The 17,650-nt window shown below is 39.0% G+C and overlaps 1 protein-coding gene across 1 annotated transcript; it reads right to left on the bottom strand.

Annotated features, from left to right (window-relative positions):
• Positions 1–88: 88 nt before the first annotated feature.
• On the bottom strand, positions 89–17,591 carry Tox4 (TOX high mobility group box family member 4). Its single transcript, XM_026414189.2, has 9 exons — positions 17,512–17,591; positions 17,235–17,303; positions 9,716–9,958; positions 8,073–8,333; positions 7,502–7,732; positions 4,151–4,231; positions 3,082–3,825; positions 1,330–1,493; positions 89–535 (listed from the first exon to the last, which is right to left on the bottom strand). Exons 1-9 carry the CDS (start codon positions 17,515–17,517, stop codon positions 475–477), a joined length of 1,860 nt encoding a protein of 619 aa, XP_026269974.1. The 5' UTR covers positions 17,518–17,591; the 3' UTR covers positions 89–474.
• Between the last annotated feature and the right edge of the window lie 59 nt (positions 17,592–17,650).

The following is a 17,650-nucleotide window of genomic DNA, read 5'->3' as shown; positions in this document are numbered from 1 at the left end:
AGTGGTGTTTTCTCCTAGCATCAAGATGCTGAGCTTTTCCCCTAATCCCTCTTAAAATGAATGCACACAGTGGTGTTTTCTCCTAGCATCAAGATTGAATAATTCTCCCATCATTTTAATTATATTTTAGGCAAGTTCTATGACAATTACATCAGAGTTTCTCTAAGCACCCATACCACCACCCCCTACAACCCCTATGATTTGCTTATCCATACTCCTTTTGCCCTTTGCTTTGCTGTTTTCCTGATATTTCTGCTTATAGTTAAAAGTAAAGAGCAATTCCAGAATACAGCAAACTCCGTGGCCCTGCTCTGTAACTTGGTCTCTGCTAAAGGAAGGAAAAGGGGATAAAGCATGAAGGACCATCAAAGCTTGATCAGGCACTACCAGAAGCCAAGCTTGAGTTTCAAAACAGACTCTTGGAGTTGTTCCCAGTATATAGATCTTCACCGGCTTGGAGTAGAACAAGAAAGACTATTTCACAAACACCACAGTGTTTGAATTTCTAGAGGCTACCCAGGCCAAGAATACATCCCTAAGAGAGAAAAAGATAACACAAACTTAGAATTACAACCTATATAGGTTCATTTTAACATTCTTAAACAAATAGGTCTCCAGGTAATTTATTGCAGTATCAAAGTGAGATTGTACACTTTTTAAATCAGAGGTAGAGGCAATGTTAATCTACTGTAAAGGACTTGAGATAGGATATACAAATGCCTTGTTTTGTTGATATATAGATAATTCTCAAAAAGTTTGGGTAGAGAGCAGAACTGTTTACTCCCTCACACTGAGCACCTTGTTATGCTACTTTCCAATTCCCTAAATGGGGGATTTGCAATAAGGATTGTGAATCTTAATTCACAATCACTTACCAGTTTAATGTGTCGTCTTTATTTTTTAACCTCCCTACCCCCTGTACTAGGGATTGAATCCAGGGGTGCTTAACCAGTGAGCCGTATCCCCAGCCCTTTTTACTTTTTTTTTTTTAAATTTATTTTTTAGTTTTAGGTGGACACAATATCTTTATTAAATCATCTATTTTTAATGAACATACATTCTATAAAGTATGAATTGTTAATTATGTCCTCTGGCTGTGTGGCAAAGGCAACTTTTTTGAGGGTCAGTGCTAGAATTGAACCTAGGGCCTCTTGCTAGTTAAATACAATACAAGTTACATCATCAGTCCTAAGTTTAAACTTTTTAAAGCAAGGGAACTTTTCTAGTAGCCTTTCATCAGATATAGCAGCCTACTGTCCATTAGGTAAGATAATGCTGATAATATGTTCATTATTACCATGTTTTCCACCACAGCAACTGTAAACTCACCTGCAGTGTTTCACCACACACTCATTGCTGCAGTATTCATTGTCCCAATCCTTACTCACAACGGGAGGGTTCTCACAACCAGACCTTACACAGCGAGGCTGGGGTGACAGTGTCACAGGAGACCCACTCACCAATTCAACATCCATCTGAGAAGGAGATTCAACCTATGACAAGAAGAGAGCAACAAGATGAATCACATTCCTACTTGCCTGCCAGCTAGCTAGTCAAATTATCCCTAGGATCCAATGAGTAAAATATATTCTTTTTATAGCGTTAAAGTTCCAGAAAAAGGTGAGTTTGTGGTATTCCCATTTATAGAGCTTTGCAAAGAATGAAATGAAGATTCTCCTCAATAGGGGAAGGCTGGGCATATGCTAATGCTAGTGTTAATGTAACTCATCACTGATTTTTTCTTTTTGGGTACTGGGGATTGAACTTAAGAGGCACTTGACCATATCCCCAGCCCTATTTTGTATTTTATTTAGAGACAGGGTCTCAATTGTTCAGAGGCTTGCTTTTGCTGAGGCTGGCTTTGAACTCATGATCCTCCTGCCTCAGCCTCCTGAGCCAATGGGATTACAGGTGTGCGCCTGTTTGGGTAAGCCTGGCCTCATCACTGAATTTATTCACACTTAGATGATATTCCTCTGAAAGTATCAAAATTAATATGTGAGTACAGGTTCAGTCAATCTCAACTAGTTGGGGAGGACTAAGACAAAATATATTGCTATTAGAAAAAGTGAAATTTGGAAATCCAGAGTTTCCTGTTGATAGAGTATTACTTTTTGAAATGATTATTTAATTGTAGAACCAGAGCAGAGTCTTAGACCTTCACCCAACCCCTCCCCCATCTTTTTTTTTTTTTTTTTTTTTTTGGTGCTGGTGCTAGGAACTAAAAACCCAGGGCCTCCCATGTTAGGCAAGGGCTCTACTACTGAACTATATCCCTAGCTCTCTGAGATTTCATGGAACCTAAGCCTTGCTCTTGCAAGGCAAGCACTCTCATTGAGTTATATTTTCAGCCTACCCCCTACATATGAAAGCATCAAGCTAAGTAATTAAGACCTAGTAGAGGGTCTGGGATTGTGGCTCAGCAGTAGAGTGCTCGCCTAGCATGTGTGAGGCACTGGGTTCGATCCTCAGCACCACATAAAAATAAATAAAATAAAGGCATGCTGTCCATCTACAACTACAAAAAAATTTTTTTTAAATATTATTTTTTAGTTGTAGTTGGACACAATCTCTCTTATTTTTATGTGGTGCTGAGGATCGAACCCAGGGCCTCACAAGTACAAGGCAAGCGCTCTACCTCTGAGCCAAGCCCCAGCCCCTAAAAAATAATATTAAAAAAAAAATAAGGACCTAGTAAAAGTGTAAGGACTTATAACTACAAAGTTTAGGATCCTTGGGGAGACACCTCTAAATAAGAACTATAGGTTATATAATTATTTCTTCCTCATAGAACCGAAAGACAATTTTTTTTTTTTTTTGCCCAAAACAAGATTTTGGGTGGAAGAACTCACTGCTACAGAGAACTGTCATCTGTCTGAAGGATGTTTCTTTTTTCTTTTTAATTTTATTTTGTTGATTGTTATTATACATGATAGTAAGTTACACATGACAGTCTGCAAGTCTGCAGAATGTTTCCTACTCCAGGTTGCCAGGCATTAAATGCTAGCAGCAACTCCTACTTTTGAAAATGCTCTTACACATTTCCATTGGTCTAAAGGAAACAATTAAAAACAGGCTTACCTCAGGAACTACGTCTGTAATCATCTCACAGATGGTCTCAGGGGAGGTTGCCTCTACTGTATGGGCCTCAGGACTGCTGTTCATAGGTCGCTCAGGACTGCTTTCCACAACTGGTGGGACTAAGGTAGTCTGCATTTTCAGAGTGGGTGGAGGCACAATCTTGCTTTGCAGAGGAGGTGGCTGTTGTTGTAAATTGATTCGAACTTTCTGAGGTGGAGGCTGTTGCATGGCCTGAAGTGGAGGAGGCTGCTGCAGAATGGTGACTTGCTGCTGAGTTGGGGGCTGAGGCATCTGTTGTAATGGAGGGGGCTGTAGTCGAGGCGGAGGCAGTTGCATAGAAGCAGCAGCTGCTGCTGCTGCCTGCAACACTGACCGAGTAACAATCTGGGCTTGCTGGCTGGGCTGGATGGTAGCTGTACTAGTTTGACCTAATTGAAGCCCCCGGGAGGTCACCACTGTGGCTGGGATAACAGTAACCATCCCTCCTTGAGACATGGTAATAGAAGAGGGCAACATCTGTTTGGTAATAATCAACTTCGTGATATTGGGCTGACCCCCAGCCCCAGAAGATGCCTGGTTTGCCACATAGGATGAAAGAGTGGAGTTAACAACGATGCAAGGCGACAGGGCAGGGGACTCTGTTGAGGCTGGTGCTGGAGATGCTGGGTCAACAGTGGCCACAGGTGGCGGTGAAGGAGTCTGTGATGGTGGCACTGGATCCAATTCCACTGTTTCTACAGTGGCCTAAAAGAAGACCAAAGCAGAAAAAGGAGGGGAAAGTAATTGAGAGATTTGCTCTTCGCTGCAGGACATCCATTCTAATTACTTTTCAAGAAAAGATATAGTTTTTAAAGGAGCAGCTCTGAGTCCTCCCTTTGCTAACTTAAGTGCTAGGAATAAACTCAAAGACTGTCAAGGTTTCTAGATGTGAAATAATGGGAAAGCTATTAAATATTTTTAAAGCTTTTAATACTACTTAGTGTTGGTATTTACTTATAACCACTAACAGCTAGAAACAAATGAATAAAAACTTATTGGTTTAAATGTTCATTTATTTTAACTCTCTTACCTGACACTCTTGGTTGTCTTTATATGCAGCCAGAGCCTTTAGATACTCTTTTTTGGCAGCTTCAGTTTTCCTCTTATACACCTGCAAGAGAGAAACTGTTTATAAAATTCCCACACTTGGGCTGGGGTTGTGGCTCAGTGGTAGAGCGCTCACCTCTCACGTGTGAGGCCCTGGGTTCAATCCTCAGCACCACATAAAAATAAACAAAATAAAGATATTGTGCCCATGTATAACTAAAAAAAAATATTAAAAAAAAAAATTCCCACACTCTTGGGCTGGAGATGTGGCTCAAGCGGTAGCGTGCTCGCCTGGCATGCGTGCAGCCCGGGTTCGATCTTCAGCACCATATACAAAGATATTGTGTCTGCCGAAAACTAAAAAGTAAATATTAAAATTCTCTCTCTCTCTCTCAAAAAAATTCCCACTCTCTTAAAAATGACTGATAATTCTGTAGTATTCATCAGTGAATATAGTGAATGACAATGCATCTCGCTCTGATCACAACTCTGAGAGCCCAAAAGACAGCCCCCAAGACAGACTAACTCCACTGAGCATGCCTCTGAAAGTCAAGCATCAACAAGAGTCTTGCCAGAATAACCTCAAAAGTGAAAATCAATGCATTCTCACTTCTGTAACAGCAACAAAAAAAACTCACTCTGGCCCCCAAACTAAGATTAGTAGTATTCTGCTTAGACTGACTCTGTCTATAACCTTTAAGAATGTGGTAAATTGCTTGGCAAGATAGTCACAGAATTCCTCCCAATCTGCACTGCCTTGTCTTATCAAAAGCTAAGGCAAAGGGGCTAAGGCTGTTGCTCAGTGGTAAAGTTCTTGCCTCGTATGTGTGAGGCATTGGGTTCAATCCTCAGCACCACATAAAAATAAAAAAGGTACTGTGTTGTTCACCTATAATTAAATAAACATTAAAAAAAAAAAAAAAAGCTAAGGCATAGCCAGGCATGGTGGTGCATGATTGTAATGCCAGTGACTCTGGAGACTGAGGCAGGAGGATCGAAAGTACAAAGTTAGCCTCAGCAACTTAGTGAGGTCCTAAGGAACTTAGCGAGACAAAACAAAAAATGCTGGCTCAGTGGTTGAGAGTCACTGGGTTCAATCCTGGGTACTAAAAAACAAAAAACTAAAGCATATTTCTCCTTTTTTAAAATCTGGACCAGCTCTTGTGACTTGTTTGATCATCACAATGTAACTGAAGTGACACTGAGATTTAAGAGACTTGTGAGGCACCTATTTTCCCATTCTTGGAATGTTACTCTTTGGTCTGCCATACTGTAAACAAACTAGTCTAACCTACTTGAAGAAGAACCAACATCTTAGCCAATAGGTAGTACCAACTGCCAGTTATGGACAAAATAGTCCTGGGCATCCATACTAGCTTTCCCCCTCCATGCCTGGTACTGCAATTTGAACTCGGAGCCTCATGTAGGCTAAGCTACATCCCCAGCCCTCAGCTACCATTTGATTACAATCAGTGATTAGCCAGGTACAATGGCACATGCCTGTAATCCCATGGAGACTGAGGGTGGAGGACAAGTTGGGCAACTCAGCAAGACACTGTCTCAAAATAAAAAGCCTGTGAATATAGCAACAGAAAAACCAATCAATCCCCACAACCATATGAAATAATAAATGGCTGCTGTCTTAAGCCATTAAATTTGTGGTCATTCGTTTAGCAGCAGCAGATAACTGATAGAAATTATCTGCAATAAATTCAGCTTTTTGTTTCAAATATTAATAAGACTTGCTTTGCTATAAGACATGAGTCTAGGGGCAGTCACTTTCAATTGTTTTATCTTATATAGTATCAATTTTCTTTTTGAAGAGACAGGGTCTTACAAAAAAAAAATCCTGAGTTAAGGGTGTACACCATTCATTTTATTTTTAGGGAGATTAATGAGATTCTAAATACAAACTTTTACAGTTAAGATCAAAATGCAACTTTTTAAAAAATAGCCTAATATCAAAAATTGGAAAAAATAAATAAAAGCTTAGAAACATTAAATATCTAAATATCACAGAGTTAATAGATACGAGGAATTATGAGAGAAATTATTAATGGAAAGCACATATGATTTTGAGTTAAAACAATCTAGATTTGTGTCTCAGTAGTACCATTTAAAAGTTTTATGAGTCTCCACTCTCAGTAAAGACGGGTAGGGGGAATGGGTGTGATGGTGCATGCCTATAAACCCAGCAACTCAGGAAGGAGAAGCAGAGGCAGGAGGATCACATGTTAAAGACCGCCTCATGCCAAGTGCGATTGTTGCACACCTGTAATTCCAGGGACTCGGAAAGCTGAGGCAGGAGGATCCTGAGTTCAAAGCCAGCCCCAGTGACAGCCAGGCACTAAGCAACTAAGTGAGACCCTGTCTCTAAGTAAAATACAAAATAGGGCTGGGGATGTGACTCAGTAGCCAAGTGCCCCTGAGTTCAATCCCTGGTAAAAAGGAAAAAAAACAAAACAGAACCCATTAAGAAACAGTACCATTTGATGAAAAGGGAAATCAACCTTTAAGTACATCAAAAGGGATTAAGAGTAATGAGAAGAAAATTTGCATTTTTGAGGTACAAATGAGTGTTCCGTAGAGGGGCATTAATGGCAAACCCTGCAGATAAAAAATAAAACCCAAATCACTGGTTACATAATTCTAAATTTACATGTAATGAAGGCAAAGCAATAGGCTCAAGTTATGGCCTGCCAAATATTTATGCCATAAATATTAATGGTATATTTTTAGACATTTTGATGCAATTTTTATATTAATTTTTTACGGAGAATTTCTTTTTAATTTTTTATTTTTTAGTTGTTGATGGACCTTTATTTTATTCATTTATATGTGGTGCTGAGAATCGAACTCGGTGCCTCACACATGCTAGGCAAGCTCTCTACCACTGAGCCACAACCCCAGCCCTGTTGTTGATAATTTTAAAATAGGCTTTATGTGTTAGGGACGTAGCTCAGTGGTAGAATGTGGCTTAATGTGCAAATTTCTGGGTTTCACCCTCAGCACCACAAAATACATTCATAATGTATTTAGATATAATGGGGTTTTCTGAATTCAGTGTACAGCTGGAACTTCTCATAGGATGATGTGTGAATGCCATTAACAAAAAGCTGACAGATAAGGAAGAAAGTTGAAAATATAAGACATGCCTATAATCCCAGTGACTCAAGAGGCTGAGACAGAAGGATTACAAGTTACAGGCCAGGCTCAGCAACTTAGTAAGACTTTTTCTCCCACAAAAAAAGAAGAAAAAAAAGTTTGAAGAAAACCTTTTTTTAATCTTAAAAACGTCTGGAGCATTCACTATCCATATTTCTTTTTTCCTTACCTGTTTTTGTTCCTCTCCAAGACTGTCCCACATGGAAGCCACAATTTTTGAAACCTCTCCAAAGGTGGCATTAGGATTCTGTCCCTTGATGGCAGCCTGTGTATCACGAAAGAATAAAGCATATGCTGAAACTGGTTTCTGAGGTTCATTAGGATCTTTCTTTTTTCTCTTCTTTGGGGCCTTCTGCTTTTTCCCTGCTTCCACTACCACTGTCTTCTGACTGGGAAGTTGCTGTAAGAGAGAAAAGAGAGAGAATTATAAGATGGAAGAGATCAAGTACTATTGTTTTGAGAACTATAAGAAAATGATTTTTATATGGGGGAAATATCCACATGCATGAAATTTATGCTAAAAGTAAAAGCAATAGGTTTAAAAGTTATGAGTAAAATATTTGAAGACCAATAAGAATAGAGATTGAGAGACTGGAAGTTGAGAGGCGGGACCCCACAACCCAGAAGGAAACAGGAGATGGTGGGGTAGGAGCAAAGAGTACTGATTAGGAACTATAATTTATGCTAAGAGTTTTGTCCTAGAACATCATGTTAATTAATTTTGGCAGGGAATGTCTCACCCTCCGGAAATCCTCAACACCATCCTCATGAAGTGAACTTGTAGGTGAAGGGGTGGTTGAAAGACGATCCTCAGGTGACTGGGCAGGTGGCAAGATGGTGCCACCCCCTAAGCTCAAACCCAGTTGAGAACTCAGTTCTGACTGATCAATGGTGGTCAACTGGCTATGCCCCATCAAGCCAGAGGTCATGTCTGTCATTGGTACATCAATTGTAACAGGTGGGTTGGCACTATACTGAGTTCCTATAGAATGGTCCAAGTCCTGAGAGAAGCAAAAGGACTAATTAAACACTAAATATAAAAAAGCACCACTTCCCCCCTGAATGCAGGACACCTTATACTTTGCTTACCCAGACTGTATCATAATTTAAACTCTACAAAATATCAAATAATCTATCTACCTAAAAAACATTAAGCATTTAAAAAATGTACAGAGATTAGCAAATCCACTTCTTTGCATTCAAAGGCCTATTCTAAAATAACTAAAAATAATCAGAGAAGTTTTAATCTTGAACATGTTATCTTAAAAAGCAAATATTTACTCAGTAAACGGTGACAGAGACAACACATACGAACAAGAAAAACTTTTTTAAAAATTTGTTTTTTGGTACTGGGGATTGAACCCAGGGTTGTTATACCAATAGTTACATCCTCAGCCATTTAAAAAATTTGTGAGACAGGGTCTTTCTTTTTTTTTTTTTTTTTTTAATATTTATTTTTTAGTTCTCGGCGGCAGACACAACATCTTTGTTGGTATGTGGTGCTGAGGATCGAACCCGGGCCACACGCATGGCAGGCGAGCACGCTACCGCTTGAGCCACATCCCCAGCCCCGACAGGGTCTTTCTTGTTAACTTGGGTCTCAATAAGTTGCTGAGGCCAGCCTGGAACCTGTGATCCTCCTGCCTCAGCCTCCCAAGTCACTGGGATTACAGGCATGTGCCACCAAGTCCAGAAAAAATAATGGCATTTAAAGCTGCAAAGCACAGGCAATTATAGTAGATAAGACCAATATTAAGAGCTGTTTGACAACAAATATAGAACTGTAGACAGGTTACTGGATATGTGCTGGAAACTCAATAATTTTACTTACAGCACATAAAAATCCACAATTAACACTACATTAAATTCAAGTCATTTTTAAATAAATCTGTCAATGTGGCAACTACCATTCATTTTTTTTTTGAGAATTTTAATATTTTATTTTTTAGTTTTCGGCAGACACAACATCTTTGTTGGTATGTGGTGCTGAGGATCGAACCCGGGGCGGCGCGCATGCCAGGCGAGTGCGCTACCACTCGAGCCACGTCCCCAGCCCCATTCATTTTAATTCTAGGATGTGAAGGCCACAGTAAAAAGGAGAAAAAAAAAACATCATTTTTGTTCCCCCCACCCGCCCCAAAATCATAACATATCATTTTTAAAGGCTGATATCAGACATTTTATAATCTAAAATCATTTTTCAAGTAAAACTGACCCAGATAGTAAATCTCTTTTATTCAGGTGATATTAAGTCTTCGTTGGTGAACCTTTAGCAACAAGAAAAAACCAAGTAATACCCAACTATTGTAGAAAATAAAGAGTAACTTTTGTCTTCCCTAACACTATGCCCATGAATTTAAGTGAGCCTAATGATGCCCCTTACCATGGTCAAGCCCCCACTCAGGAGCCCCCCGCCCTGCTCCATCAAGCCATGGGTCATGCCCACAGGCATGTCCAATGTCTGGACCCCATACTGGGCTGAAAAACTGCCATCCTGTGAGGAGGAAGGGTCTGCCAGGTCATCAAAGTGGCCAACCACATCTGAGACAGCCAGTGAGGGATCAGAATCCAAGGAGATAGGTGGGATTTCAAATTCCTCATCACCCAAGCTTGGTGTATGGAATGTCTGTAGGGGGAAAAAGGGAAAAAGAATTAGTAGAAAGAGGAAAAACTCCAAATTGCTAAGTTAAAAAAAAAAAAAAATAGCAAGGTACTAGAGATTTTCAGTATCTCTTTTCAGCTTGTGATAATATTTTTATTCTAGTTTAATTTTACAAATACCATTCCTCTTTCTCATGGCTTTGATCATATGACACACAAGCCTGCCAACATCAATCACAATTTTCAATTTTTTTTTGGTGGTGCTGGGGATTTAACTCAGGGCCTTGTGCATGAGAGACAAGCACTCTACCAACTGAGCTATATCCCTAGCCCCCAGCCCACAATTTCTAATTCTTTTATCTCTTATTAACCTTAACCATCTTGGTTGTCCTAAATTATTGTCTATTGTTCTAATGAATAATTTTTTCAGTCCTAATTAGGAACCAGCCTTTATATATAACCTGTTTAACTATGTTACTTAAAATTTCTCTAAATATTTAATAGATTATAATTTCATAATTATTACACTTAACTGTCAAACCACAGAAATTATTGTTGACTTACCAATTATCTTTATTTTTAGGTTCCTTTGATGCAAATCCTGATACTGTCATAGGAAACTTATCCTCCTCTAAAATAGCTGCACATAAAATCTACCTCTCCTCCATTTTAGAAATTATAATTTCTTTTCAGCATGGGGACTGAACCTAGGGCCTTGCACATCTAGGCAAGCCCTCTACCAGAGTTACATCTTCAGCTAGAAATTATAATGTTAAAAAAAATAAGATTCCTATTTATACAGGATTTTGGGGAAAACCCAACAATGCCAAGATATGGATGGATAACACTAAAAGAGAAAGAGCCTGCCAAAGCCAAAAGGCAAACTAGTTCTTTTAGCAGTTCTTGACTAGTCTTGGTCTGATCAAAACTTTCTGAAAGAGATGGAAGGGGGAAAAAAAAAAAAAAGAACTTCTACTGGCTAAAGACCCAATCCCTTCCTCTTGGACCAACTAGACCAATAATTCATTCACTCTTTCTATTCTGAATAGGACCACCCCACACAAAGCTAACACCAACATCTAATCTCAGATATAACTGCCAGGATTCTTTTTTTGACACCAAAAACTATAATGGAAGATATGTAGCAGTAGAGCATTATAAGTAACAACAAAAGACTAGTGTCAGAAAGACCTGGGTTCAAGTACCAGCTCTGCCACTTACTGTATAACCTTGAACAGGTTTTCCTCATCTATAAAGCAGGGATTATAATGGTAATCACCTCATATGGCTGAGGAAAAAAATGGGATTTAGTGCACAAAGCTTATCACATTGCCAGATATATACAATTGCTTAACAATAACCAATTTTTAAAAATTACTTTTTATATAGTTGTAGATGGACAGCATGCCTTTATTTATGTTTTTATGTGGTGTGGAGATCGGACCCAATGCCTCACACATGCTAGGCAAGTGCTCTGCCACTGAGCTACAGCCCCAGCCCAACCTTTTATAAAAAAATATATTCTTTAGTTGTCAATGGGCCTTTATCATATTTATTTATATGAAGTGCTGAGAATCAAACCCAGTGCCTCACACTTGCTAGGCAAGCGTTCTACCACTGAGCCACAATCCCAGCCCCTAACCAGTTTTTTTTTAAAATATTTATTTTTTAGTTTTTGGTAGACACAACATCTTTATTTTATTTTTATGTGGGCTGAGGATTGAACCCAGCGCCCCGCGCATGCCAGGCAAGCGCGCTACCGCTTGAGCCACATCCCCAGCCCCACAACCAGTTTTTAATGATAATATTCTAATAGTTAATTTGCCACCTGCCCCAATCAATTAACATAGGTATCTAGAATTACAGAAACTTGCCTGCAAGTGCTCTCTCATTGAGCTATATATCCTAAGCCCTATCAATAAAATTTTTTTAAGGAACTCCATAAGGTTCCTCTAGACACAGAAAGGGCCTCACTATTATCAGTTTGTGTTTTAATAAAAACATAGCTGGAAGAATACTTCCAGTTAGTAGAAATTAGTAAGAAAAAAAGTATGCCTGTGAAATATTCAACCTCTCTAAGATATATTGGCAAAAAGAATAAAAGTTTTTAAGAAGACAAAAAAATTGTTTTCAGGCTTTGTTTCTACATTTCCTCCTCGTTATTTTACTTTGATAAACATTTGTATTTGTGTGAGATATAATATGACTAGTATACAGTGTTTAGGAGCAAGTATGTTTGTTGTTTTTTGGTACTGGGGATTGAACCCAGGGGTGCTTTACTACTGACCTACATTCCCAGCCCTTTTTATTCTTTATTTTGAGACAGGGTCTTATTATGTTCTTGAGGCTGTCCTTGAACTAGTGATCCTCCTGCCTCAGCTGGGATTACAGGCATACACCACTGCCCCAGGCTAAGCAGGCAGTTCTTGATGGAAAAAACTAAAATTTTCCCAAGGAACTCAGTTTTTCTCAGTATACAACTCATAATTTCTGTTATTAAACAGAACAGGAGAGTTCTTAAATATTTTTTTCCTGAAATTTCAGTTTAGATTCATGTGAGCATTTTTCAGGAAGGAACAAGATTTTTTTTTTTATCCTATTCTCAGGCAAACCAAAAACTTAAGAGGGACAGGGAAAAGAATAAAGGGAAACATTTACTGTACTAGATTAATAACTGAATATTCATTTTTTATTTTGTTAAGATACAGATTTATTTGGTAAAGCAAAAGATGCCTATTCTTTTCTGCTTATCACAACAAATAAAAAAGCTTCTCTGCCAAGATAGGAAAAATGATACTGTTTGTTAATGAAAAACTCCAAAAGAATCAAGATTTATATTCAAAACAAGGAACTAGTGTTCTATAAGTGACTACTAGGACTCATAAACCATCAGGCCTGATTTCATGGACTACACCAGACATGGAAAGACTGCATTGTTTCAGATCAACAAGGCATTCTTTCTAAGCACCACCCCTTGGCATATGAAAAACAGATTTTCATTTAGTATCTCTGGCTTTTATTGTGTCTTTTTGTTGTTGTTTACTTTTATTTTTTTTCCCACTAATTATAAATAATAAGATAATAGCAATTATCAAGAACACAGAAGGGTAACTTTATGTTATACAAAACATAAGGGTTTACAACCTTTTTCTTTTTACATTTTTTTAGTTGTTGATAGACCTTTATTTTATTAATTTTTTATATATTGTGCTGAGAATTGAACCCAGTGCCTCACACATATGAGACAAGTGCTCTACCACTGAGCAACAACCCCAGCCCAGGGTTTACAAGCCTTTTACTGTAACATCTGTAAAATTAGGGGTAAAATCCACAACGAATATCCATTTTAATGGATCTATTTTGTAACTTTTCACTAGTAATAATAAAACCAAGTTAGAACTGTAGCAAATATTAAAGTGAAAATAAATTGTATGGGGACTTAAGGAGAAAATAGGAACATGATGCAGCTACCTTCTCACTCAGCTTTTCTTTCATCTGTTAAATTACTGTATCTTTCTGGGAAGGGGTCAGTTTTAGAATTACAGATTATAAGGAAGGATGCCTAGATAATTAACAAAAAGTTGAAAAATACTAATTCCCTTCCTTTTCACATTACCCCATACCAAAACCCACAATTTACCATTTCCTCCTTTATTATATTTATTTATATGTGGTACTGAGAATCAAACCCAGTGCCTCACACATGCTAGGCAAACACTCTGCTGCTGAGCCACAACCCCAGACCCCCAAATTTCCTCCTTATTATATTTTTAAAATTTTTTATTTTTATTTTAAGGCTGGGGTTTTGAATTCTCCCACATTGAAGCCTCCCAAAAGCAAAGCACAAGCTCTACGACTGAGTTTTACCTCCAGGTATGCATTACTATTAAAAAAAAAAAAAAAAAAAAAACTTTTTTTCTTTTTCCCTTAGGGCTGGGATTGTGGCTCAGTGATAGAACACATTTGCCTAGCATGAGGCACTGGGTTAAATTCTCAGCACTATGTATAAGTAAATGAATGAAATAAAAAAATATTAAAATTTTTTTTTTTAGTTGTAGGCGAACACAATACCTTTATTTATTCTTATATGGTGCTGAGAATCAAACCCAGCGTCTCACATGCGGAAGGCAAAGACTCTTGAGCTACAACCTCAGCCTTGACATTACTTCTCTAAATAGCTTTTTTTTTTTTAATTCACTTTAGAGAACTTTTAATCTAAATGCTATTTATTCAATACTACACTAGTACACCAGGTTATTAAAATAATTGTTCTTTTGCCAGGCCTGGTGGCACACAACTGTATTCCCGGTGACTCAGGAGACTGATGCAGAAGGATTTCGAGTTCAAGGTCAGCCTCAATAATTGAGGGACACCCTCAACAGTTTGGCGAGATCCTATCTCAAAATTAAAAAAAAAAAAAAAAAAGGATTGGGCATGTAGTTCAGTGGTAAAGCACCCCTTGGTTCAATCCCTAGCACCTCCCACCCCACAAAAAAATTTCTCTTAAAATTTGATAGAGCACAGTGTGGTAGTACATGCCTGTAATCCCAGACTTGGGAACTGAGGCAGGAGGATTAAAAGTTTGAGGCCAGCCCCAACAACTTAGCAATACCCTGTCTCAAAATTAAAAAAAAGTAAAAGAGGGGCTGGGGATGTTGCTCAAGTGGTAGTGTGTTTGGCTAGCATGCGTGAGGCACTGGGTTGAAGTCTCAGCATCACATAAAAATAAAATAAAGATAATGTGTCCACCTAAAACTAAAAAAAAAAAAAAAAGTAAAATAAAGAGAACTGGGGATATAGTTTAGGAGTAAAGAGCCACTGGGTTGGGTCCCCTGCAAACCCCCCCCCCCCAAAAAAAACCCTCTTTTTCTCCCTGCCTGTCTCACACACACACACACACACACAAAAAAAAAAAAAAAAAAAAAAAAACCAACAAGAAAACCCTGATACAATAGAGAAAATTTCACCAATTCAGCCTAAAATAATTAACTTTTTAAAACATTATAAATAACCCTTCTCCCCACACCACCACCTTTGCTTTTTTCCCTTTTTGGTACCAGAGATTGAACACCATGGGCACTCAACCAATAAACCACACTCCCAGCCCCACCCCCCTTTAAATTTTGAGACAGTCTTACTAAATTGTTGAGGCTGGCTTTGAACTTGCAATATTCCTGCCTCAGCCTCCCATGCAGCTGGAATTAAGGCATGTACCACCATGCCCCACAACATTATAAATTCCTTTCCTAATAAGGATGGGTATTTTTTCTAAAAAAAATTTTTTTTTTAGTTGTAGATGCATACAATATCTTTATTTACTAATTTTTATGTGGTGCTGAGGATGGAACCCAGGGCCTCACGTATCCGAGGCAAGTGCTCTATTACCAAGCTACAACCTCAGCCCCAAGGATGGGTATCTTTATGACTCCCCCTGCTCCCCCTTACTGGAATTGAATCCTGGGGTGCTCTACCACTGAACTATACCCCAAGCCCTTTTTACTTTTTATTTTGGCAGGGACTCACTAAAATTGTCCAGGCTAGCCTCAAATTTGAGATCCTCCTGCCTCATCCTCCAGGGTTGCTAGGTTTACAGGCGTGCACCACAAAGGCTAGCTTCTTTAGAACTTATCTCCCCCAGTGCTCACAGCACAAATCATTGTTTAAGAGCCAAACTAATTAAACAAAGACTAAATTTCCTTCAGATCAGAAAACTTTCGTATATTAAACATGCTGTAACAAATGCTAAACCTTCTTCACTAACACCCGCTCTTTTAAAATTATTACTTATTTCATTGAGATATAACTATTGTAAGATACATAAATTGTAAATGTTTATCTTAGTGAATTTCTACATATGTAAACAGCCAAACATACCTATTATAAAGATCAAAGATGCAGAACATTTCTGTCACTCTAAAAAATATCCTCTCCACAACAGGTATCATTATTTTTGTGTTTAATTTTACCTAGTGTTTCTTTTCTTTTTTTTTTGGTATCAGGGATTGAACTTGGGCACTCAACCACTGAGCCATACCCCCAGCCCTGTTTTGTATTTTATTTAGACACAGGGTCTTACTGAAGTTGCTTAGTGCCTCACAGTTGCTGAGGCTGGCTTTGAACTTGTTAACCTCCTGCCTCAGTCTCCGGAGCCACTGAGATTACAGACATGCACCACGGCACCCAGTGCATAGTCTTCTTGATTTTCATAAATAAAATTTAACTCTTGGAGTGGCTAATCTACTTCTTGTTTCTTCCACTTAAATATATGTGTGTGTGTGTGTGTGTGTGTGTGTGTAATATATACCCATTGTCATCTAATTCTCACCTTTGAAAATATTAGAATTTATTAGAGGATAAGCCCATTTAACATCAATTGAGAACTCTTGAAACAAAGGAGCAATGCAAATGGTTCACAATGCTTTTGAAAAAATATTATAATCCTCAAAAGATGGTAGAAGATTCAAGATTCTGCATATTCTCAGACTGGGAAATTTTTGTCTCATTCACGTTTCACTCCTGCTTTGCTTAAACAAGTGACACATATTACAGTATGACAATATTTCAACCAGACCTTTTCCAGAAACACTTTAGAGCCTTACCATAGCCTTTACTTCTACTTCACAACATCATAAGAAACCATTATTACAGCCATTTGACAGCTGGAAAACTGTGACATGAAGTTAAAGTAATCTTCCCAAAGTTGTCACTTGCAAACAAACACATGCTCAGTTCAACTCCTTTCATGTCCATTGGCAGCTATTTTCCTTTCCTGTTGTCATTAGCAAAACAAGCTTACATCATGTAAGTAAAAGAACTACTTTGACGAGTAGAAAACTGAGAGGAACAATATAATCCCTTCAACAGAGTTCAAGAATGAACACATGTTCAAGGTTAATCCCTTTTAAGCAAACTACTTCTCTGAACCCAATTTCTTTAGCTACTGAAAAAAAAAATTCCTCGTCATCCCTCAAGATTGCTGTAGTTATTTCTTCCCAATTTCCCTCAGTCTTCTAACTCAGAATTACCCTCCTCCTTAAATGTTCTCTGTTTTCAATAACCTGGTTTGCTGATGCCAGCAGTTTCCCAGGCGGACTTCCGCAGGTCTTCTTTCCCTCCTAGAATCCTCATAGGCTCTAAAAGCAGCTACCACTGCTTCTACCACTTCCTCAAAACACAATCGCAGTCTCTGGTTCCGAATCCCCAGTCCTCGGCCTTCGCGCTCTCCTCCCCACCACCCTACCCTCCTCCGCTGCCTCAGTGTGCCCCCTACCCCCCGGCAAGTGTCAGCAGCTCTTGCTCACCTCGGCCCCTGACAGGAAGGGGTGTGAGGGCCCTGTGATCGTCAGGTAATTGTCATTTCCTCCGGGAAACTGGAAACCAAAAGAGATCCGCGGGGATAAGTTAGGGGATGCAGGAAGTTAGCTTGAAGCGACGGATTCTGACCCCGACATTCTGATAACACTCTCCAAACCCCGCTTTCCGCTCCCGTCAGCCGCCTCTCCGCCCGGCTTCCCGCCTCTGCTTCAACCCAGTCGACCACGCTTCTCTCGCCAGCCTTCTTAGCGCCCGGATTCCTACCTCCATCTTCACACAACCGCTACCACCGTCTCAATCCCCTCATCTCTCCCACAAACCCCACTGGACTCGAAGTGCGTCACTTCCTCAAGGACGTGCGTCGCACTCGGCTGATTGGAAGGAGACGGCAACAAGTCAGGCG

Source organism: Urocitellus parryii, chromosome 6 (genome assembly GCF_045843805.1).
Source record: "Urocitellus parryii isolate mUroPar1 chromosome 6, mUroPar1.hap1, whole genome shotgun sequence".
In the NCBI taxonomy this organism is placed as follows: domain Eukaryota; kingdom Metazoa; phylum Chordata; class Mammalia; order Rodentia; family Sciuridae; genus Urocitellus; species Urocitellus parryii.
This window is presented reverse-complemented; position numbering and strand designations above follow the sequence as displayed.

Bases quoted from the DNA above. Each gene is read 5' to 3' on its own strand.
- Tox4 (XM_026414189.2), bottom strand. The intron at 8,334-9,715 runs GTAAGGGGCATC...TGCTTCTCTCAG, and splicing joins TGAGTGGGGGCTTGACCATG to GACTTGGACCATTCTATAGG. The intron at 3,826-4,150 runs GTAAGAGAGTTA...GTCTTCTTTTAG, and splicing joins AAGACAACCAAGAGTGTCAG to GCCACTGTAGAAACAGTGGA.